The following is a 24,346-nucleotide window of genomic DNA, read 5'->3' on the forward strand; positions in this document are numbered from 1 at the left end:
CGCGGTGCGGCCAAAAAAGAAAAAAAAAAAAAAGGTGTACTTTTTCCACATTTTTGAAACCAGTAGGTCTCTCACAGTTTAACTGGCAGTATTTATCTTACAACTGATGGCATCTTAGATTTGATGAAATAAGGTAGAAAGTGCTTAATAAGTGTTTAGCTATTACACAAGATGACCACTCATCCATCAGCAAATATTTCTTCAGTGTGAACTATGTGCCAGGCACTGTTCTAGGGACTGGGACGGACTAGTAAACACAGCAAAGATTCTTGCTCTCATGAAGTTTACCTTCTAGTGGGAGACAAACATGAAATACAGATTAACAAGTTAAGTATATAGTATGTCAGATGGTAATAGGTGGTAAGTAACAGAAGTGAAACAGAGTAAGGGGGATGGGAAGTGGTGGGGGCAGGGAGTGCTCTATTAGAGTGCGCAGGGAATGCTGCCCTGACTAGGTGACATTTGAAGAGACCTGCATGGGATTAGAGGGTGAGCCATGAGGATAGCTGGGGGAATACCTTTCCAGGTAGAAGGCAGAGCAAGCGCAAGGGCCTTGAAGTGAGGGCACCCTTAGGGTCTTTGAGGGGTAGCAAGAGGGCCATTATGGCTGGAGAGAAGCGAGTACAGGAGAGTAAATGAGGTGGGAGGGGGAAGTGCTGCAGATTATGGTTGGAAACTTTAAGTATGTGGATAAGGATTTCTTGAAATCCTCTCAAAAAGGCTCTAGATCTAAGAGTAGGAACTGCGTATTGGGGCTCACAACCACCTAGCAAGGATTGCCGAGTGTCATGGCTACACTGCACTTAAGGCTGGGGGACGGCGGGGGGGTAGAGATGGCATTAATTTAGGTAAAGTGAGGAGAGAGACAGTTCCATTTAGTCTCTTAAACACACTAATGCATAGTCAAAATGATTCATGGTGCAGAACAGTTTGAGGGCAGAATGATAATGATACGTGATCAGAATAACTAGATGAAGCTACTCTGAAATAAAAAGTGACATTCAGGGCTTAACATTACTAATGAGGTACAGCACAAGCTGGCCTTGGTTTGATCTTTCAAAAGGCATGCTGCCACAGCATCCGTCCTTGCTTCAAGTGGGCTGGACAAAACTAAAGTTATTTTAAGAATACGGAAGAACATTTACAGGGTAACTACATGTAGGACAGAAGATTACAGAAGTCAGATTTCTGTAACCATTTAATGTAAGGTACACGGTTTTTTAAAAATCTTTTGTTTCTTAGCAGCCAGGATGCATAGTGGTTAAGAGCATGGTCTTTGAAGGCACACGGAGCTGGGCTCAAATGTCAGTTTTGTCACTTACTCTTTGTGGGAATTTTGTTAAGTAACCAACCGAGGTAACCTCGGTTACCTCCTCTGTAAACTGGGAATGATACTGCCCAACCTCAGAGAGTTGCTATGAGGATTAAATGAAATGTGTGTAAAGTGCACAGCACTGTAACTGCTCAATAAAACTATAGGGCTTCCCTGGTGGCGCAGTGGTTAAGAATCTGCCTGCCAATGCAGGGGACACGGGTTTGAGCCCTGGTCCGGGAAGATCCCTCATGCCGCGGAGCAACTAAGCCCGTGCGCCACAACTACTGAGCCTGCGCTCTAGAGCCCGCGAGCCACAACTACTGAAGGCTGCTTGCCTAGAGCCCGTGCTCCGCAACAAGAGAAGCCACCGCAATGAGAAGCCCATGCACCACAACAAAGAGTAGGCCCCGCTCGCCGCAACTAGAGAAAGTCTGTGCACAGCAACGAAGACCCAACACAGCCAAAGATAATAATAAACAAATAAAAAATTTATAAAATAAACAAATAAAACTATAGCTGCATTTTCCTACTAAAAATGTATTGTATACCAAGATTTCTCCTGTTCATTATCTCTTGAAACAGAGGGACTCAAATTTACAACTGCCATCCAAATACATACAGACAATAAAAGCAAAGAGAAAGCAAAACGTTTCCTTAGAATTAGGCAGTTCTATCATTACAGTATACACACTGAATTTAAAAAGATGGACCTCCGGGCTTCCCTGGTGGCGCAGTGGTTGAGAGTCTGCCTGCTAATGCAGGGGACGCGGGTTCAAGCCCTGGTCTGGGAAGATCCCACATGCCGCAGAGCAACTAGGCCCGTGAGCCACAACTACTGAGCCTGCGCGTCTGGAGCCCGTGTTCCGCAACGGGAGAGGCCGCGATGGTGAGAGGCCTGCGCACCACGATGAAGAGTGGCCCCCGCTTGCCACAACTAGAGAAAGCCCTCGCACAGAAACGAAGACCCAACACAGCCAAAAATAAATAAATAAATAAATAAATAAATAAAATATGTTAAAATAAAAAATAAATAAATTAATTAATTAATTAAAAAAAATAAAAAGATGGACCTCCAAGTTGACTTTTTAGATACATGGCAACATACATAGAACCACTCTACTTGCTATCAATAATCTTAAAGTGCTTCTTTCAGAGGCTCTATGAAGTGCAGAGTTGTGAAATATATTCAGCAAAGCTGAGACAAGACAGGGTCTATCGAGAACCCCCTCCCCAGTCCCACAAATGCAAGGTAAGGCCATTTTTTGACTGAATCAGAAGCCATTAAACATTTATCAGAAAATGAAACCCTGTTACTCAGGAACTATGGAGAGATCCAAAGTTCAATTCCTTCTCCCACCAAAAATGTCTCTTATGTAAAAAGGAATGTATGTCATTTAATCCAATCATATAACATCTGAGCATTAGGCTGGGTTCTAAGGAATTTTCAGAAAATAGATAGCTCCTTCTCAGCCCCTGTCATATCCCTGAGGTGTATCTTGCTCAGAATGGAATGAACTTCAACAGTGAGTACAGTTTATCAATGCAGACATACATATGCTGAAAGTACATTTATTATGAAGCTCTTAAATTTGATTTCCATATTTTATTTTCAATACTTTCTTGGAATTTTCATGACCACATAGGCCCCGATATTTGAAATGTCTGCATTAAAGGTTCTAATGCCTTCTTAATGACGGCACTTGGTTAATGTGCAGACCTATGAGATCATATGAGTCCTACTGACAATTCAAAAGACAATAATTTGAGGGACTTAGATTTTATAAATCAATCCAAGCTCTTAAGACTGAGAACATGGAATAAAAATGAAGTTATCCATAGTGATATAGATTGTATGATCTTTATTATATTTTAATCCATCAATCTAAAATTCACACACATCAGATCAAACAAGAGTACCACAGTATTTATTTTGTAGGTATTAATTAGGTTACTATATTGATATATACAAAACTTTAGGTAGCAGCAGGCATCAGTTCTTCCAAAGAAGCTTAGGTAAAAACAATTCTTTATATTTATGAGTTCAAAGTCCTACTATTTGACCCCCCTGTTGTACTGACATAAAAATGAACTCAGTGAGCAAAGCTTATTGAACACTCAGTTCATAGATTTTGGGCTTCCTGTATTTTATTGGAGTTGAAGCAGTTATTGTTTGACCCCTCTGTTAATATTTTATATTTCAATTAATCTTAATTCTCAAAGAAGAATTAAAACATGTTTGCTAATTATCTAAGATAAAACCATGATACCCAATGAAGAATTAGTGATGTTAGTCTCCTACCCCAACAAGTAGAAAACTTTTAAATGAACCCATAATTTTGAATGTATCTGAATTTTCCAATCCATATACCTAGCAAGGTCACAAGCTGATTTAAATAATCTGGCTTTTAGACAATCACCTCAAAAATATTTTTTGAAACGAAGCCACTGTTCTTTATGATGCCATCATTTTGACCAAATAACAAATAAGCAATTGTTTTCAAAGAAGAACATTTTAAAAGGAAACATTCTTTATATACTTAGCAAACAGAGGAGAGCTTGAGTCTACAAGTCAGAACCAGAGAGTTCTAAGGGAAATGTAGTTGAGCAATCTATTTCTACTCCAGTTTGGAATATATGCTTTTGAGATGCACTATATATAAAGAGAGTAAAGAAAGATGTTGATGAATTTTCTTTTTTTTTTAAAAAACAAAATTTTCCAATTTCATTTATCGGCAAAGAGTTCTGGCATCAGTTAATGGCAGCAATACAGTGGTGAGCATCTGCATTGTGCTAAGAGGTAGATAGGGACCTAATCCTTGGATGTAATAACTAACTTTATTTAAGGTTTAGGCTTAATTTATTAATCCAAGGAACATTTTAAAATTATTTATTTTTGGCTGTTGGGTCTTTGTTGCTGCACACAGGCTTTCTCTAGTTGCGGTGAGTGGGGGCTACTCTTCTTGAGGTGTGGTGGCTTCACTTGTTGTGGAGCACAGGCTCTAAGCACATGGGCTTCAGTAGTTGTGGCTCGCAGGCTCTTGAGCGCAGTCTCAGTAGTTGTGGCCCATGGGCTTAGTTGCTCCGCGGCATGTGGGATCTTCCCGGACCAGGGCTCGAACCCATGTCCCCTGCATTGGCAGGCAGATTCTTAACCACTGTGCCACCAGGGGAAGTCCCAATCCAAGGAACATTTTTAAAGTGAAGGCAGATCTTTGGAAAACTTTTGTTTTTTAGTTATATAGAGATAAAATAGCTTGATAAAATAAACATCTGCCTTATGCTAATAACAGGAGTGCAAAGCAGCCATTTGGACACTAGAGAAATACAACAGTGTGCTTCCAAATCAAAGGACAATTCAATAGCCTAGCCAATCAAGCAGACACTGGGAGGAGTGGCCTCTAGTACCTTACTCCAGTAGCCAGAGCCATTAGAGGTCCCTACAGGGATATAAGTCTGTATCAAGATCAACAAATTTACAGAATAATCCTGGTCCAGCTCTGGCCAGGCAGCCATCTGACTGATGATACTTCAGGGCCCACTAGCCTCTAGAGTTAGCACATGCTGCTGTGAGAAAAAAGAAACCAATACATTAAAATTATCAATTAGAACTTATTCATACAGGGGATGAGAGAGTACAGGAGGCACACAAAATAGAGAAGCTTTGTTTTGTTTTTTTAGTGGAGGATGAATTAACTTTGTGAACAAGTTAAGGCTCTAAGGGGAAAAAAATTCTAAATCATAACTCTAAAAAAAAAATAACCCTTTCTATATCAACACCTTAAAAAAAACCGCCATAGATCTTACTTCAACCTTCAGCATAAATGGCAAGTCTGAGGTAATCAATATATTCCAAACTCCAGTAGGAAAAAAAAAGACATCCCTGTTTGTTTGGGGTTTTTTAAAAATATTTATTTATTTATTTTGGCTGCACCGAGTCTTAGTTGCGACATCCTTATTAAAATATAGTAGCCACTAACAGTAATTAAGAAAACAGCCAGACTTTTGCTATTAAATACAATATTATGAAGACATTCCTTTCTTTCTTTCTTTTTAACTAGCAGGAAAATTAAATCAGAATTTAAATAATCTTGTTTAGGCGGTGGGGAATCTAAGTCTTATTACAAACCAAATTTTATGTTTGCCACCAATGAAAACGAATTCACTATGTTCTTGAATTTATTTCCTGAAGCAAGTTAAATTCTCTAACAGCTTTGATTTTGCAAATAATGTCAAAGAGGCAAAATACAAGTAACTGCAACATATAAAATTATACTTCAGTAGAAATGCTTTCGTAATTGGATTCAGAGGCTTAGAATCATTATTCACTAAAAAAAAATATTCTAAGCCACAATTTTTCTTTCAATTACACTTTTACAAAGGAAGAAAAAATAGGAAAAAAAAGAAGAAATTGGTCCTAATAGTGCTACTCATGCCCAAGTTAGCTAGCAACTCACTGAGGTTAATCTGCATATCTCAAACAATCAATTGCACAGCATTTCCTGGCTCTTTAGCCAATGGAAAACATAACTTCTGATGGCAAAAAAACCCCAAAAAGCACTAGATTTAATTGATTACACAGACTGATAACCAGTACGACTTTTCCTTCTTCCAATCATATAAGAGATAAAGACAACAATTATAAGGAAGCCCAAGGCCACACCCACTGCAACAGGAATAAGAAAGTTGAGGTCAGAGTCAGCAGAACATTCTTCAGCTGTTAGAAGAGAACAGACAGAAAGCAAGGAAAGGAAATTAGTAAGGAATGCAATTAAGCAGAAACAAGAAAACAAGAAACAAGCATTTTGAAAGAGTACATAGGTTAGTCTTTTACAGCATTACCCTTATTTTCTTATTTTCACTATGTCCACCCAAGTATTTCCAAGCAACCGATCCTCCTGTATCTCTCACTGTCACTTCATCTCAAATCACACCTAATACCTCAGTACAAAAAGCAGAAGTTAAGGGAAGAACGGGAAAGGGTCCAAAACAAAGAATTGTGCTTGCCTAATATGGGAAGATTTTATGTTGAATTGTCTAATGGCACTGCGGGGAAAGAGCGGCACTGCGGGAATCTTCACTTAAAACCGCTACCTGCGTATTTCCCCACTCCCTTTCTCCCCTGCCACAGCTATCGTGAAAATATAAATAAGAATTCTGTATGAGTAGTAACATCTAAGTTAAAAAGGACTCATGATCAAGAAAATGCTGTATAATTTTTTTCATACAAGCATTAGGTAGCTATCAGGTTATATGTAATTTTAGCTGAGCAGTGGCCTGGAAGAATAATAGCAGAGTCCAATGGACATTGTAGTCCACTCCACTGGACCACCAGGAAGGCGGTGTGCACATGCAATGTAGATTCTGAACTCTGGACTGAGACAGAACTGAGTTTGAATCTTGATTCCTTCAATTACTAGCTAAAGGACCTTGGTCAAGTAATTTAAACTGGGCCTCACTTTCCTCATCTGTAAAAGGGGGATAAGAATACCTATATTATAAGGTATCTGAGGATTAAATGATATTTCTAAAGTATATGATACACATCAGGAGGTCAACAAGTGTTCATTCCCTTCTCTTTTCCTCCCATGTTTGTGATCCCATCCAAGGAGGTTTAGGCTTTGAAGTAGCAAACAGAGGTCAAAATAGAAGCCACTGAAAAAGCCAATATTCAGTACTTTTAAAAATACTTAAGCAAAGTTGGTATCATGTGTCATTTATTGAAATTAGTACAGAAACTCAAAGTGCCCAGTTCTGATCTCACAGTTTCAAGTTTAAACTAGTCTTACTATTGAGTGACTAGACTTCATTGGGACAATTTTTAATCAAAACGCTAATAATGGTTTTGTTGCCTGCTAGATATGTAACCTCAGTGAAGTCACTCCTCTTTCTGAAAAAATTATGGGGTTATAGTAAGGAATCTTTAAGGTCCTTTCCAGTATAAGTCTAATGCAATTAACAAAATGTGATACTTGGTGTGATTTATGATTGAATAATAACTTGCATTTTTCCTCTAATTTTATCTTTTCTTCCTCTTGCACTTTTGTCATTCATAAAAAAATGCTGCTGAGGTTCTGAGTATATAGAACAGATTTTAGTAATGACATTAGCTTTTATTAAAAAGATTTACTATATTTTACTGAAAGCCTTCAGAGACTGATAGCTGGGTACCAAAATGCTGTAATCAGTGAATTACAAAAATTCTGAACAAGCCAATATATACACAGAATTAATAAAATAATCACTTCCATGTGAAATTCTCGAGTCTACTGATTAAGCTTCCTTCTTTTTTTTAATTTTTTTTAAGCTTCCTTCTTATTTGTCTATACATTCAATATCTGTGCTGCATTCTAACATGGAGCGTGCTTCAACAGAGGCTGATTATCTAGCTCATTTTCATGCCAACAGCTTCTGTCTACACCCCATCTATGCTCTGCCCCACAGGGGCCGTCTTGGAAAAGGCAGGAGCCGAGTTGCTGCTTTGCTTCGCTGCCTCCCTTCTGAGATTGCTGCTGCTTACAGCTCATAAGTACCAGTCTGATGACAACACTAAATAGATTTTAATGCTCTAGAGACCAACAAGATGAGGTAGAGAAACACAACACAATCTCTCCTAATTAGTTCATAGAATATTTCTATCTTGCAATGCTAATCAGGCATCCAAGGAAGAGAAAAACATTTTAAAAAAGGCAAGTGGTTAAATATGCTTGAATCCTTTCCGTCTATTATTGCTGAAAAAGAAAGTTTTTTGAAAACTCTAATTCTGAAGCCAGTTGAAGCTCTGTTGTAGCCTCTTGGGTCTGTTTTTTACCTGGGGAAAAGTCACAAGCCAAAGATACTGACTTCATCTTCAAAGAAAGTCACATAACCTAAAAAATGCTGATGGTCCTGAGGACATTCAACTGAAAACCAAGTTTAAGCATCTGATGGGCATTTATGCCACATCAACATTTATTTAATGAACTATATGCAAAGGCACTGTGATGAGCTTAAATCAGGATAATTCTTATACACTGAAACAGAACACCGGTAGTGAAACAATATTTATTAATTCCATTAGGAGACAACTACATATTTTATCTTCATAATGGCCATGTTAATAAGTGTAAGGCATCTTGGGTTAGAATCAAAATTTGGCCAAGGCTTCTTAAGATAGACGTTAAAACACCACACACCGATGTTCTTTTCAACAAGTTTGTCTTCAGGACCAGTAAATACAACATTTTTTTAAAAATTTTATGCTGTTCTATTAACAGTTTTTATTAATAAAGAATTATCTCAAAATGCTGGGACTTGATTTAAGAAGTAAAGTTTCAATATATCAATCTTAAAGAACAAAGTATTTCAAAACTGAAAGGGAAGAAAATCTTGTTATGTGCATGTATTTTTATATAATCAATCAGACTGCAGGTTCTAAAATTGCTCATATCCAGCATGATGGCGCTTGAGACCAATAAAGTAAGCCAGCAACACTAGAATAAGCACTCCTGCCAAGGCTGCTCCCACCGCTATGGGCACAAGGAAGTTGTCGTCATCTGCACTGCAGTCTTGAGCTAGATGTGGAGAAAGGACAATTGAGAACAGAAACAGTGACAAAATTTCAGATCTGTACATTTTAAGTTAAAATGACAGTACTTCCCAACACACATATTTGTTTTTTACACCAAGGCAACAAGTCATTGGAATTCATTAGCAGCAAATGAGATGTTCCACAAAAGTGATTTTCCAAATAACCAAATCATATACTTTTAAGTACCAAAAAAAATGCAGTCATTTTGGATGAAAAGATATATAAAATGATCACATACTTCACAGATTTTTCAAATGGAAGCTAATGGATAAATATAATTAGCCTTTCCTTGATTATCAGGCTGTGAGCTTTCAGAGGCAAATTGTTATGATGTTGAAGAAGCACAGTACCTGGAACACTGCAGATTGGGAAGTATTAATGAAATGAACCAAATGAACAACTACACATAGCAGATGTAAGAACTCAATGCATAGGAATATGGGGCCATTTAGTAGTGAGAAAAGGTATAAACTGGCCCTGATTGCATAACTGTTTGCCTCAAGATTTCAGTCTGGTGTAGGAGTCAGATAAGAAAATCAGCGGTTATAATTTCACAATGTGCTGTAATAGGGGCAGGGAATACACAGTGTCATCGAAATATTTCAGAGGCACACTCAACTCAGCTTTGTTACACAAGACACAGTTTGAAAGAGGTGACACCAGAGCTGAATTTTTAAGAATGAATAGGAATTAACCACGCAGGTAATGGGTGAAGGGCGTTCCAGGTATAGAAAGCAGCACAGACAAAACTATGGAGGGTAAGAAAACACAGCACTTCGGGTGAAATGCAAGCAGGTTGGCATAGCTAGAACAATGGATTAAGAGGTACTCTTGGAAAAGAGGTGGAAAAGGGTACTAGGATCAGCTCACAAAGGCACCGTATGCTCTAGGTAGTTTGGCCTTATACTGATGGCCCCCCCCCAAAAAATTGCTGCGGAATTTTAAGGATATTTGTTTCAGAAGTTATGGCAGATGGAAGACTGGAGGTACTAAGTTAGGAAGCAACTCTACTGCTAGAAGCCAGATGACCAATAATATGGTCCTGAACTTGGATAATGAAGTGCAGATGCAGAAGGGATGGACTAGAGATCCAATTAGAACACAGAATTGACCAAACAGATGTAGGAGGAGACAATATTGTAGAATGGCTTCCAATCCCATGATTATGTAGACACTGGTGCCATTCATTGTGATAGGGAATACAGGGGGAATATATGCATTTCAGTTTTATTTGTAGTTATTTTTGTGTGGGTTTTTTTAAATTTAATTTTTAAAATCTGTGTGTCGGGGGAGGGTGGAGAGGGATATGTGGAAGAGGGAGACATTCCGTTTTAGATCTGCTGAGTTTAAGATACCTATGTCCTAACCAAGTGGTTGCCGTGATAGTTCAAACCAGGGACAAAGATATTTCTCAGCAAGGGCAGATAGAGTAATAAGAGGATCAGAGACAAAACCCTTGGGAACACCAATATTTGAAGAACAAAGGAGCAGGAAAAAGTAGGAAAGGCAGGTAGAAAATGGTGCCACAGAAGCCAAGGAAGGAAACAGTTTCAATTATCATGGGAGAACAGTGTAAAATATTAGAGATGCCTGAGAAATGTCCACTGGATGTAGCAATACGGAGGGTGGGGGCTAGGAGTCAAACTGTTGCAGGTTTAGGAGTGAATGGGAAGTGATTGACTGGTTAGGAGATCAAGAACTTGGGATGCGGAACACACAGTACTCGTTATGAGACATTTAGAAGAAAGGTAGGTAGTTAGAAGGGGGACACAGGGTCAAGAAAGGATACCTTCAGGGTGGAAGAGACTTGTGGTTACAGGATGAGGGAAAGAGCCATGAGCATTTTACAGGTTGAAGACGCTGGTACAAAGTCTCCTGGGAGGAAGGGGAAATGGGATTCCAGAAGCACTGACCAGAAGAAAACCTACTGAGACTGGAGAAGAAAGGGATAGTGCAGATGGAGGTATGTTTGCAGAGAGAGGAGGTGGCTGGCGTGTTGAACCACCGCTTCTATTTTCCATTTCCTTGCCTCTTATTGCCCTAGTTCTCCTCCTAGCTTGCAATTTACCAGGGATTGATAAATCAGATAATTAAGCTTATTAGAACTGTGCCGAAAATAAAAATGAATAGCTGCAAGGCACATCTGATTGTGTTTGCATGTAAGAAATGTGCCAGCCTTTTGCTAGTCTCTGGGGCAATAACTGGGAACAAGATGCAATCCTAGAGTGTATGGACTTTATGACATCAATTTTGGCTGCCAGTTCAATGATCTTTTTCACTTGCTTCTTGGTTTTGTTAAAAATCCAGATAGCTGAGGTTGCCAGATGTGACTTGTGAATATATGGTTTTAAGAGCACCCAGTTAGCTCCTCCCTTTCAATTTCCCAAATTACCACCCAGCATATAAACTATTAGGTGACATGACCATAAAGTATTATGTCTTGGATTTAATGTAACTTGGTTTTTAAAAAATTCATTAGATTAATGTCTTATTCTGGCAACGAATTCATAGTCCTCTTTCCCAAATTGGGTATTTGACCTAGTACTGAAACGACTTTCATAAATACTTCCAATAAGGCTTTCTTAAGGCTTTCATGCAAGACAAATATTCCCAGAGTAGATCAAAAAGGCAATTCTGCTAATACAAAGATCTTTCTAGGTGCTGTCATTTACTTAAAATGCTCTCAGTTAGTATGTGAAGTATTAATTTATAATAATTATTGATTTTTATGAATTCGGCCTTTAAAAATTCTTTAGGTAATGGAAAGAAATTTTGGTAAAACAGTAATTTTTATAAAATCACATCCAAGAAAAGAAAACCTCATTCTATAAGTCATTTTGACCTGATCTATTTGCCTAATGTACACTTGAGACCTTTCTGGGGAAAGGAAAAGTGTATTTGTGGAAGAGTTTAATAGTCACGGAAGCAATGAAGATTTTTAAAGATAAAGTGTCATTGACCATTGAAATCTCAGTGGAAAGGTTCATGTAGATTTTTAAAATGCTGTTAATCTTCAATTTTCTGTTAGTTCAGAAATTTTTCAAATACAGTTTTCAGTGTGAGGGCTGAAAAGCTGAGATGTACATTTATAATAAAATATAAAACAAACACCTCTTCAAAACCAATGTGTCAAAAATTCTCTTTGGAAGAATCAGCATTTAGAAGCACGTCCTTATGCGACATCTTATTTATTATATACCTTTTAGATCTATAGTCAAACTGTTTGAAATATATTACATGAATCTGAAAAGATACTTGAAGCTACTCTATACTAGTTTCAAAAATAAGATATGGTAATTATTGATGCAGAAAGTTATGTACCAGGGTAGAAGATCAAGAGATAGGTAGGAGAGAGATGAGCCCAAGACAATGTAACATTATCTACCTAAATAAACAGAGATAAAAGTCTATAATCCTAAAAATATGAGTCTCATAATAATCCCTCCTAAAAAAACGCAAGAAACTTCAGATGGTGTGTTTTACACTGTATGTAAATATGTTCTTGATGCCTAACAAGTAGCTTCTTATCAGGTTCCTTCTAAAAATACTCAAATGTATATTTTTCTTCATTGAAATGAAAAACTATCACTCAAAGAAATAAGAGTAACAGGACTTAACAGCCCTCAGTCCCCAGATGAAAAAACGAGAGAGACCCCAGCTGAGTAGCTTGACCAAAGTCACATGGTAGCTAGTAGAGCTGGGAGCTCTGATGACTAACTGGCAGTCACGTGGCTTAACTGGGTAATCCAGAGGAAAGCGACTAGCCAGGCTGCTAAATTTTTGTGTGTGATATACTATGGTGGACTGGGAAGCTATCTGGAAATTGGAAGGTTCAAGCATTTTAACGTGATCTGAGAGAAAGATTACACACAATCCTATTTTGGCTCAGATCAATAGGTCAGTTTGTGTGGCTGAAATGTACAGATACTAAATATCAGCCTCAATTTAGGACCTGAGAAAAGTGTACAGAGATATTCTGTCGCTTTTACTATGAAGTAAATATTCTAGATCACTGGTTTCCTAATTGCCTAAACATTAGATTCAGCTGGGGAGCTTACACACCACACACACACACACACACACACACACACACACACACACACACACGTGTCTCATCCCAGACCTGATTCTTACTCTATAGCCACCCCAACATCAGTAGGGACCTATGTATGGGACCACTCTTCCAGACAGTAATACACAGAACATTCTGGAAATAATTAATTCTACTTCTGAGCATTTCTTAAGTTTTTCCTTTTGGAAGAAATTGCCATTATGTAGTATACAAAATCTAGACTTTAGCCAACGGGAAAGAAATGTGAGCAAATTTCCTTAAGAAATAAAAGAATCTTTATTGTTTGTTTTAAAAGCAATATGTTGAGCAAATGGACAGGCAAATATCTGAAGAGAAATACCATACATCAACTAGTGGTTTAAACATCTGAGGAAAAAACATGGAAAGTATTTACATGGACCAGTTTCTTTATACAAATGCTAACCCATGAAAAACACCCAGAAACCAAATAGAGTGTTAGATCATCAAGGTGTAAATCTGTTAAAGCAAAACTACAAAAGGTACAAAGAACACATGGCTATAGGAAATGATAGTGTAAATAACAGCATATAAACTGGCCCATGTAAAATACAAAAATATTCAATTAAGTCAGATTTTCTATAAAACAGTACTAATTAGAGGTATTTTAATATAAATCAGATATATAATCTAAAGGTAGAAACTTTTAGAAACATTAACAGCATTAAGCCAGTGTGCCACCCACTTGTGCTTCCAACTTTTATTTAAAAAGGCTGCTTTGTTTTGACTCATGAGAAATATCTAAGGCTCACATTCTTGCAAGCATTATCCATTCTTACAACGTTAACAATCTTACACTAAAACACTATTTAAATAAAAAATATTTTTTAAAAATCAGATTTATATTTAGCCTTTAAAAAGTGCCTTAAGCTGGCAATGCAGCTCAATGTAGCTTTTAGAGAGGGGCTTAGTCAGGAATCTTATTCTGAGCCAGTAAGATTTTCAGGCTACTCTAAACAGAGAGCAAATTTAAGTGGGAGAAAATATTTATCATGCCAATATAACTCGAAAGGTAGTTATAGACATACACATGCTAACATGCAATTGCCTCTGTGTGTGTGTCACTAGACTACCAAATTTATTCAACGCAAACAACATTTTGGAACCCAGATATCTCATTTTCTAGTGAATGGGAGGCACACATAATCTCCCATCCCCCAAAACATGGAACCTGCCATATATTGCTGCATGTTAACAATTTTTTAATATTTGCTCAGCCATCTCAATACCAAAAAAAAAAAAAAGAAAGAGAGACCTAGAAGCAGCAAGAAATACTTGATGTGCTAACTCTCAAGCAGAAATGTTTTGCTTTCTCATATAAACATTAGGTGGTGCAGGTTAAATGGACAATTGGTGCATCTCCCCAGAGCACAGAACTCAACACAAAGTACATGAATTAATGATGATGCTACCATAATGAACAATAATAATGTAAGTTTTGATTAGCAGAGAACTATTTAAATGTGAAAGCCACATTAGTAAATGTTGTAGCAATCAACACAAGCTGGAAACAAAGAACAGCTTTTTCATGAACAAAGAGAAGGCCAAGACTTTTGGGTTAGGTGCAAGTTCTTTATCTAGGTTCTAGGACATACTGGCATTTCTTCTTTAAGGAAAAGAAAAGAAGAGAATAAAACAAACCATCACCAACAAGGATACTAGAAAGCTAAAGGAAAATCTACATTAATTTTAGCACTGCATGTAGAAGCCAATTTACGGGTACAAAGGACTAACACCCCAAATTGGCACTGCCTAGCAATTATCTCTAGAACATCTAGAAAATGGATTGAAATGCCCAGTTGGAATAGTCTTGTGTCTTACAATTTAAAAGACGGAAATATCCAGTTTTTTTCTTAAAAAGATTAAACAATAAGATTAACACCTATTCTAAAATTTTTAAAGCTTTTGTATCTTTTGTCACTACAGCCACATTAAAAACAAATGTATTCAAAAGGCATTAGAAAAGCATGCATTGCTAAGAACATAATAATACTAGACCCTGTTCAAATCTATTGGCATATCTCTCATAGTCAAATACACAGCAATGCCAAAGCAGCTAAGTTAACCTGCAAACAAAATCACCAAAAAATGCAAAGGAGCAAGTACAAATCCACTGTAGAATGTGTTGTCTCAATTCGACTGCATGTGGAGGTGCGGTTAACCCTTTCCTAAGCTGTATATTTCTAGTCAGAATGTTTAAAGTGAGAACAATGCAATACTAATTCAAGACAATAAAATAGAATCTATAATCCACGTGATTTTGCACATGTTTTTTGCTGTAGAAATAACTTTTAAATTCCTTAGTTGGGAAAACCAAAATCATGTGACTAATTTATAGTTTAGAGTTTTAGGGGTATTTTTATCTATTTAAGTTCGAAATCCTCTGTACCACTTGTTGTTAAGATTAGAACTGCAACTATATATACCTTAAATCGAACAGTATTGCATGTTGGATCTTGGATCTTGTACTTGCTTTATTGTTTTGTAACAGAGTCACATGTGGATTAGTGTTACAGAGTCTGATATCCAGCATAACTTTTTCTTCTGCCAATTAGGTAAGCAATCACTATAACGATAATCAAGCCTGAAAGACCAGCACCAACTATAATTGGTATTAGAATGGTGTCATCATCCAGCGAACACTCTTGGGCTGTAGGTGAGAAAAAGTGTGTAACAAATAATGAGTATAATAAAAAAAATGATGTCCAAAAGCAAAAGATGTTGATTCAAAATTCAGAAATGCTCTTATAAGATCAACTTTAAGTAATTAAGACAGATATATTTTAATGATAAAGCTACATAAAATTATGGAGTGTCCTAGAATTAAAATCCTAAACCTTATTTGTCCTTTCATTCATGTATGTGTGTATATATAGATATATATGAATATATACTCATTTATATCTATGAGTAAAACACATACATGTGTCTATATATTTCATTGTTTATATTCCAAGTGCTTTCCAAAATAGGAGTATTACTTTATCAGAAATGAAGAGAGCTAATCTAGCCAGATAGCTACATAGCAGGATTAGACTCTTAGTGGTAGAGTGAATGTCTTCTGGGAAACTCGGAGCACATCAGGAAGGTTTAACTGTGGGATCAGAACAGCCATGCTGGCTCTGGAATCCTTTAGAGCAAAGATCGGGCAAACTATAGCCCGTGAGCCAAATCTGGCCCAAGGGCTAAAAATGCCTTTTGAACATTTCTAAATGATTGGAAAAAAAACAAAAGAAGATGATTTTGTGACTCACGAGAATTATATGAAATTCAAGTTCCAGTATCCACAAGTAAAGCTTTATTGGAACACAGCCTCACTCATTTGTTTATTGCCTGTGGCTGTTTTCATGCTATAACAGCAGAGCTGAATAGTTGTGATAGAGACCACATGGCCTCCAAACCTAACACTTACTGTCTGAGCCTTTACAGAAAAAGTTTGCAGATTCCCGACTTCAAGTATATGCTTTTAGCGGCTGCAAAAGTCAAGAAACTGGGACCTCTTACTAATTTGAGTGTGTTTACCACGTTTATCAATCTGGTCAGGGCTGGCAGCCCACAGGGGCTATTTTCCCCATTTCTAGAGAGTAGTCTGATCCAGTAAAATCCAATCAACACTCTTACCTTACTGAAAGTCTATTTCCTCCTCCTAAACAGTGAAGTATTACCAGTGTGTTGTATTTATAGGTACCCACAGTCAAGAACCTAGCTCCACAAATAGATTACGCATTCATTATCAGTACTAAATGTTGTATACTCCTTTGGGTGACATTTTAAATTCTACGTACATAAAAACCAAAGTTTCAAATTAGAGAAAAAACACAGCTCATGTCTATTACAGCTGACTAGATAAACAGGCTTGAGCGGATTTTACACTGCAAATGATTTTAAATTCTAAACACAAATCTGGACCTAAAATTAAGGTAATAATGTAGGGGAGCTCGATAAAGACTCAAAAGTAAAACTATTAAAGGATCAAAACAATTGAAGTACGTAAGCAAAACTGACAAAGGGGGAAATGAATTCTTGAAAGTATTTTTAAATTGTAATTAACCCTTCTAATCACAAGAATGGTAGGGTAAAGAGCCCAATTTTTCTGGCCTAACCAAGTCAGGCTAGGTGTTCAGCACTACTGCAAAACTGCTGAGCAGCTCGCAGCACATTCACTTCAAACACAGCTTCCACATTTCCTTCTAAACCATAGAATTAATTGTTAAAAAGGATGTGGATGACTGGGATGGCTCTGCTGGGCAGAACTGTGATCCACAAACCATCAATTTTAAATAATTGGTTTTAAAGGACGAGCCAATTAAGGAATTTTATGTACTTTTTCCTCTTCAAGCAAATTTTAATCTTGTAATGCCAAATGCATATTTCATATTCATATAAACACACTGTAATAAGCCCTTCACAAAGCTTTCACTAAAAATCTGATAAATACCACCATTAGCCCTGAGTAGACCTTCAAAAAGCTTCATTCACACTGGCACATGCTTTTAAAACTCTCCAGATCTTTCTGGCTGGCCAAAACATAGGTCATGATATCTGAGGCTTTCCTACTGCAATCTTTTGTCTTAACAAAATGAGACCAAACTGCTTTAATTCTGGTATGAAAATGTTTCCAGCGAGAAGATGGCCCCAAGAAGACGGAGGCAAGATGCTCAAAAACTGCTGCTCCCAAGTGCCACCCTTCCCACAAACTACAACCCATGGAGAAATGTCTACACCTTCAGTAAAGTTCACTTAAAGCTCCTATCAGTTTTAGCTTTAAGAACTTTGTTGCAAATGGTTTTGAGATCACAAAATAAATCTAATTTGAGCAAAATGATGAGCTAAATATAGTTACACAACTTGCCCAAGGCTATGAGAACTCTACAACAGAGTCGAGAGGTGAATTCATATTCCTCTATTTCAGTGCTTAAATTCCCATGACTCAAAGGAAAAGCCACCCAGCAGTCAACCTAAGAACGTAAATTATTAATAAAACTTGCTTGATTCTTACCTGTAGAATACTTTCCTTCCATCACATTGAAAGGCTGAACCCTTAGATCAAAGGTATTTATCTGAAATGCTCCAGACACTGAAACAGTCTGCTCTTTGTTGCACATATAAGAACTTCCCAGGGGGGCATCCCAGTAGCTGAGATTGTTATTTGCAATGCTAAAAACTTTAAGGGGAAAAAAAAACATGTTAGTAACTTCTTATCCCATCAACAACAACAACAACAAAAATGGGACAGTCCTCAGGATTTTTCTGTGAAATATGGGGGCTTAGGGTACAGGGTCTGCCCACAAAAAGCCATTCTTAAGATCACTAGGTTCTGTATCTCTCTATAGATGTTTCCACAGTCTAAAACTCAGTCACATTCTTAACTATTATCTACCATGCTTTGAAAATATGGGATACTGCAAAAGGTAGAACACTCTAGTTCTAAGTTACTAAGTTATGGTCAAAGTACAATTTTGACATAGAATCTTCTGGTCCATTAAATAAGGCACTATTTGGTAACAAGATAATTACGGTTTCTATTCTTTCAGTGTAACCCATACTCTTTTCCCCGAGGCCAATGTTTTGCTTACCAGAGCCATTAACCAAATACATGCTGACATTCACCTCCTTTAGATAGAATCGGTTTTCATTTTTCTGTGTGAAAAAGAGCTTCCAGTTAATCAATGCATCACAACTGTCTACAGGTACAGTTAATGTCTACAGAAAGAAAGTAATCTAATACTATTACCCAGAAGATAAACCCACAGATTAGACCTGGACCAGTAGAATAAACTGCAACTAAGTAAAGGGACTCAAAATGTGACAGAAACCCCTTCCCTCTTCATCTTGTTTCCAACTTTTGGACCAGAGGTGTGCTCATATGGTTCTTAGACACTCAGCAATTCACTCCCTCCATTCCATTCCTTCTGTCACTTTCTGAGCCCTCACCACCTCTAGCCTGGATCACAACAGCCTCTTAACGGGGCTCCCTGCCTTTCAGCCTCTCCAGCTCTAACCATTCCTTCGCTGCTATTTTCTTTCTGAAGCACTCATCTGATTAGCCAGTCATTCTAAGTATTTCAGTGCTTTTAATATGTACAAGGTAACATATCTAAGTGTTCCAGGGAGCCAGCAAAAGGGACCAGATATGGATCCTGCCCCCACCGCGTTTGCAATCTGCCAGGTAAGAGAAGACAGATATAAATAAATAACCATATTACAAAAAAGTGATAGGTTATGAAAATTAAAAGGCGAGAAGTTACTTCCAACTAAGGGAGGAGCAAAGGTAACACAAGCTTAGGGATGAGCCATTTGAATTGGGTAGGATTCAATTAGGAAACAAGCAGAAACGAGTATTCAAGAAGGCAACCGCGTGAGTAAAGGTAGTCAGAAAATGAGCATAATCACAAGCACACTAGCATCTGAGAACTTACTAAGTGACAAGCGCTGTTCTTAAAACTTTACATGTGAGGCTTCACGGAACGGAAGAATTACAACACCCCATTTTGTAACTGAATTATGGAGGTTGTTGAGTAACTTCCACAAGGCTACACAGTAGTCAGTGAGCTGGGATTTGATACCAGAAGTCTGGCTGCAGAGCCTGGGTACTGGTTACTCATACGCTCTCCTACCACACGGGATGTGCACAGGGAACAGGGTAAGGGAAGCATGAGATTCATAAAAAGGGAAAGAAGGAATCATAAAGCTGGATATGCAGGTTACATTGCATGGCAGGGAGGGGAGGCTTGAACTACCCTGGCATGGAATTTAGATGTTTTCTTGTTGGCAAAACAGAACCACTGCAGGTTTCTGAGGAAGAGCTGAGCTTCAGGAAGATCAAGCTGATGCTGAAGTACATTGGGGGAGGGGAGGAAGAGATGGGACTAGTTAGGAGGCTGTCTGAAACATCCAGGTAAGAAGTAATGCAGGCCTGAATCAGTAGGGAATGAAAACCAGGGGGCAGACTAAGAGAATTTCAGGAGGAAGCATAAAGAGGACCTGACAACCTTATCGCATCTCTGCTTGGCTTGGCATTCAAGGCTCTCCACAATTAGTCCCAACTACTCTTCCAAACTTATCTTTCACTAAACATGCTACATGTCTCATTCTCCACCTGGTCTTGATTGTGTTCCTTTATCCAGGGGTAGCTTGTACTTTTTCACTTACTCCCCCCATTCTCCCCCATGTGTACAAATCTGACCCATCCTTGAAGGTCCAGCTTAAATGCCATCTCTTCTGTTAAACCCTCCTGACTCTCCTCTAGGTAGAATTAATGGCTCATTCTTCTACACTCTTATAGCACTTTGTATCTTCCTCTGGTCTAGCACTCATCCCACAGCACTCTACTTGCCCAAAGAATCAATTCCAAAAGCCAGCATGACATTCAAGGCCTTCCATAAAAACAGGAATTATTAGTACATTGCTATCTTTACCACTAATCCATGGGCATCTGAAGAATACAGGCCTTCCTCTTTGTATCCCACCATAACATCCTGCACATACACTGAATTCAATAAATTATCCTTAGAAGCAAGTGTCATGATAGGATTGAAGGTGAGATGGGCCCCACTGAACTCTGGTGACACTGCAGATGTTTCTTGATTTTTCAAAGTGCCTATAGCATGGTTAAAATGTCACTATTTTGAATTACATTTTAGAATAGTCTGCTGGGCAATTAAATATTGTAATCATTAAATATTACATGTTTCCCCATGAGAGTCAGAAAAAACCATGTTCCTTTTAGGATCTTACCTCAGCTAGAAAGATCAAGCTCAATCACTCAAAAGGGAGTGAATCTAAAATATTACTTTCTTCATTCTTATTGACTATAATATAATCTCTATGAGGTAACTTGGGAAGTCTGCTCTTACCACACTGAAGATGACAAGCTTAACTAGACATTCTTAATAGTAGTTCACTGGTCATATATGTACTACAACGGAGTAATTATTTGAATGCTGGAAAAAGGGAAGATTTTTATAAACCTTTCTAAAATATAATCCTCAATTACTCGGCATATATTCCATAGAGAAAAGAGGCTTTAGACTCAAAATACCAAGTTCAGACACGAAACAAAGACATACCTAACTTTTCATATATCAGATGTTGAGACTATTTCCCCATCCCTAGATAAGAGTAATCTGATTTAAAAGCAGAACTGTTTTTTACCGCCTTGTACAGTAACTTTGGTGGTTCAACATTTTCCCTCATTGATAGCCCCTCTTCCCCATTCCAATTTGCTGTAACATGTGTACACACACATACACACACACACACACACACACACACACACCCTTCGAAAAATTATGGGGATAACAACTGCTTCTGAGAAGGTGGAAATAAAGGTCCCCAATGATCAACTTATGCTACCTAGAAGCAGAACATGCATGGAAACTTCTGCTTAGGGTTCAGCCCTTGATATGATCATGAACAACAAAAACCTGAATGCTGCCATTATAAACTATCCTGCACGTAAAGCACTTGCACAGAGCCTTGTACATAGTGAGTACTCAATAAGTGTTAGCTATCATTATTACTGATACTATTACAAATAGTATAGCCTTGAAAAAGCCTAAAATATTATAACAGACAAACATGAGAATTTTCTAACCAATAATAGAGAAAAATATTATGGAACTTACTTTGTCTTTTATAAGTAGACTTTATTATAACATATCTATATGGATATATTAGACTTTTTTTTTAATATGGGTTAATTCTTACTCCTACCCTAAGGTCTATATAAAAACAGAATAGCAGAATTCGAGTCCAGCCCACAGAACATCGAAGTGACCCTGAGGGATTAACAGGGATCAATGGACTACACTTTATAATTAAGTAGTGTTGAAATAGAAAATAGAGGTAATTATCCCTCTCAACAAATACACACACACACACACACACACACACACACACACACACAAACACACACACACACCCCTTTTTAGACTTTCAGATGTGCTCCCCTAATTTTTGATGAACCTGTTACTCACCACAGCAAAGACAAAGTCCAGATACTTGATGCTGCTGCTGCTCAGCCTAAGTAGAGCAGTTTGAGGATGGCAGCTGCCAGTGAAGTTGGTTGTGTTGGGATTGATGTTAATAACCGAAGCAACCTTCAGGGGAAGAAGAGGGAGAGGTACAGATGAATCATAAAAATCTACAGCAAAACCTTATACTCTAATAAGACCAAGTTCATGAAGAACAAAAAAATCCTTTTGTCTCCTAGATATGGATACTTAAGTGTATGATACCTTACTTTCAAAGCTGGCCCAGGTCCTCAAGCTATGACTCAGAAGACTTAAAAAAAAAAAAAGGAAGACAAGAGGAAAGCTTCCTCAAATAATGAGCCAAATGAAAACACATTTTTTAATGGAGCACAAGAGCCATCTGTCTAGCTTGTTTAAAGTCCCAGGACTCTGAAAATCGGACTGGTTTGCTGGCACGCCCTCTGTAGCCCCAGTGGAGCACTGCAACCAGAAGTGCCATCGTGCACCCCTATCTATATCTACCTATCTACGTATACCATTCAAGTCATCAAATAGCTGGAGAAACAGCTGCACTGTTCCACACCTACAGTGTGGTTCAGGTAAAAGTGTGAAGGAGTTATATTTTAAACTAACTGAAATAAAGATCAACTGCTCGTATTCTGATCTACTGATGGCAAAAAGAATCTACACCCCAAAGAGTCCTTTAAACTACTAGGTTTCCTGCTGGCCAGTACAACACCTTGACAGTGACATTAACTCTTCATGGTTATAATAACTCAAATTAATCAAAACTCTACAAGTCAACACAAATCTCTATTTAAAACTGCATCATTCTAATAACACTACGCTTGGGGTGAAGGCTGGACCCACTACATTTGAAAGGAGATACAGAAAGAATGTATCAATAAAAACAGGCAACTATACCTTATCATGAGTAATGTTCAGCTGCAGCCCCATGGTAGCCAGAAGACATGTCCCATTGCTATTTACAACTGAATAGGATCCAACCTCTGGCTTTTCCTTTGGAGAGGGTGTTGTAGTAGGAGATGGCACAGTGGTGGGAACGATGGGCACCACTGTGGTTAAGGTTTTATCTTTATCACACAAAAACTCTGAAACAAACAAAGGACAAAATAAATGTTTTAATTCATAAGGCCAGGGAAGAGCAAAATATTTCTCACAATAAAAGTCCAAAAGGGTTATGTTTAGGGTAGAGAATATCTTATAGTATTATTTTAACCTAAATGAGGCAGAGGTCCTCTAACTGCTCCTTCATATGCAGACAATCTTAAGAGCTATGACACGGCAGACAGGCTCCAGACACATACAAATGCGTTATCTACTCATGCGTGGCCACACACTCATCTTTTCATGATGAGTCCCTTAAGTCCCTTTGTTCCCCCAAAACTTCATCTGCCTCTGAGGTGAAAATCAGAGGTTTAAGTTTGAAAACAGTTTGCCCCTACCTAGGCCTGCCCTCTTCTTTTCCACATATAACCACTATAAGGAAAAATACGGTTTTTAACTGAAAAAAGTTTAAAAATCATTGAAGGATTTAAATACAAATGAACCTTTTATTTCAACCCCTTCTTAGGAAGTGTTGCTAGTTTTCCAGAACTGGTGCACGAGAAATTATTGTTTTTCCAATAAAGTCATATAAAAGTTACAAAATCGATTTATAAAAGTCAAGATTAGAACACAGAAATCCCATTTCTCAGCTTTTGTCTTGGATCTTCAAAAGCTGAAGAGCTGAGGATCAAATGCTATCTGAGGATTTGTTCAAACAAAGATTAGGTTTTAGCCACTGAAAACACTACAGGTAGCACATTTTAAAAGACCATTCCACAACATGTACATCAGAAACTTAAAAGTGCAAGTTCCACGGGAATAAGAATTGCTGTTATTTATAAAAACTTTACAGTGCAGTGTAAGGTGTAAGTCTTAACATATAAATGCTTTAAGATAACGACTTCAACTAAAGCTACCTGGTATACTCTAATCTTAAGTTAGGATCCAAGTATAGAAATATATATATTTTAAGTGCTCACCTTTTGTGCTCACTGTGCCATTTTGGACAAAAGCTTGTACATGAACATCCCAATAGTGCTGGACAACATCATTCTTTCCTAAGGTTAATAAACTATTGCATCTAAAGATGTCATTCAATGGAACTCTGACTGCCACACGGTCAGAAACAGTAAAAACTCCTGTAAAAGAAGATTAACAATAGCTATTTCCAAGAAGGTAGGAGGAAAGTGATCATATAAATATACATTAGACTTTCATCTCTTCTGTCTGCCTGCCCCGCCCCATTCCTGAAGTGACAAAAGACAAGGCCTGTTCCGGAACTGACAAATTCACTGTGGCTGAAACACAAGGAGTAAGAGGAAAGACGTGAT

At 37.8% G+C, this 24,346-nt stretch overlaps 1 protein-coding gene across 3 annotated transcripts in view; it reads right to left on the reverse strand.

The window, feature by feature from the left end:
* Positions 1–2,385: 2,385 nt before the first annotated feature.
* Positions 2,386–24,346, reverse strand: part of LAMP2 (lysosomal associated membrane protein 2) — a 37,653-nt gene continuing 15,692 nt past the window's right edge. Inside the window, exons 4-9 of one of the 3 annotated variants that reach the window (XM_082446837.1) lie at positions 23,996–24,154; positions 22,872–23,059; positions 21,951–22,073; positions 18,549–18,612; positions 17,972–18,136; positions 2,386–6,029 (exon numbers count right to left, since the gene is read on the reverse strand). In XM_082446837.1, the coding sequence (XP_082302963.1) occupies positions 5,887–6,029; positions 17,972–18,136; positions 18,549–18,612; positions 21,951–22,073; positions 22,872–23,059; positions 23,996–24,154 (842 nt within the window). In that variant the 3' untranslated portion in view covers positions 2,386–5,886. Of the gene's footprint in view, positions 6,030–7,012; positions 8,866–13,212; positions 15,623–17,971; positions 18,137–18,548; positions 18,613–21,950; positions 22,074–22,871; positions 23,060–23,995; positions 24,155–24,346 lie in introns of those variants that run through there. The other 2 variants (XM_082446836.1, XM_082446835.1) reach the window with 2 other exon arrangements.

Source organism: Balaenoptera physalus (assembly GCF_965194825.1).
Source record: "Balaenoptera physalus genome assembly, chromosome: X".
Taxonomy (NCBI): Eukaryota; Metazoa; Chordata; class Mammalia; order Artiodactyla; family Balaenopteridae; genus Balaenoptera; species Balaenoptera physalus.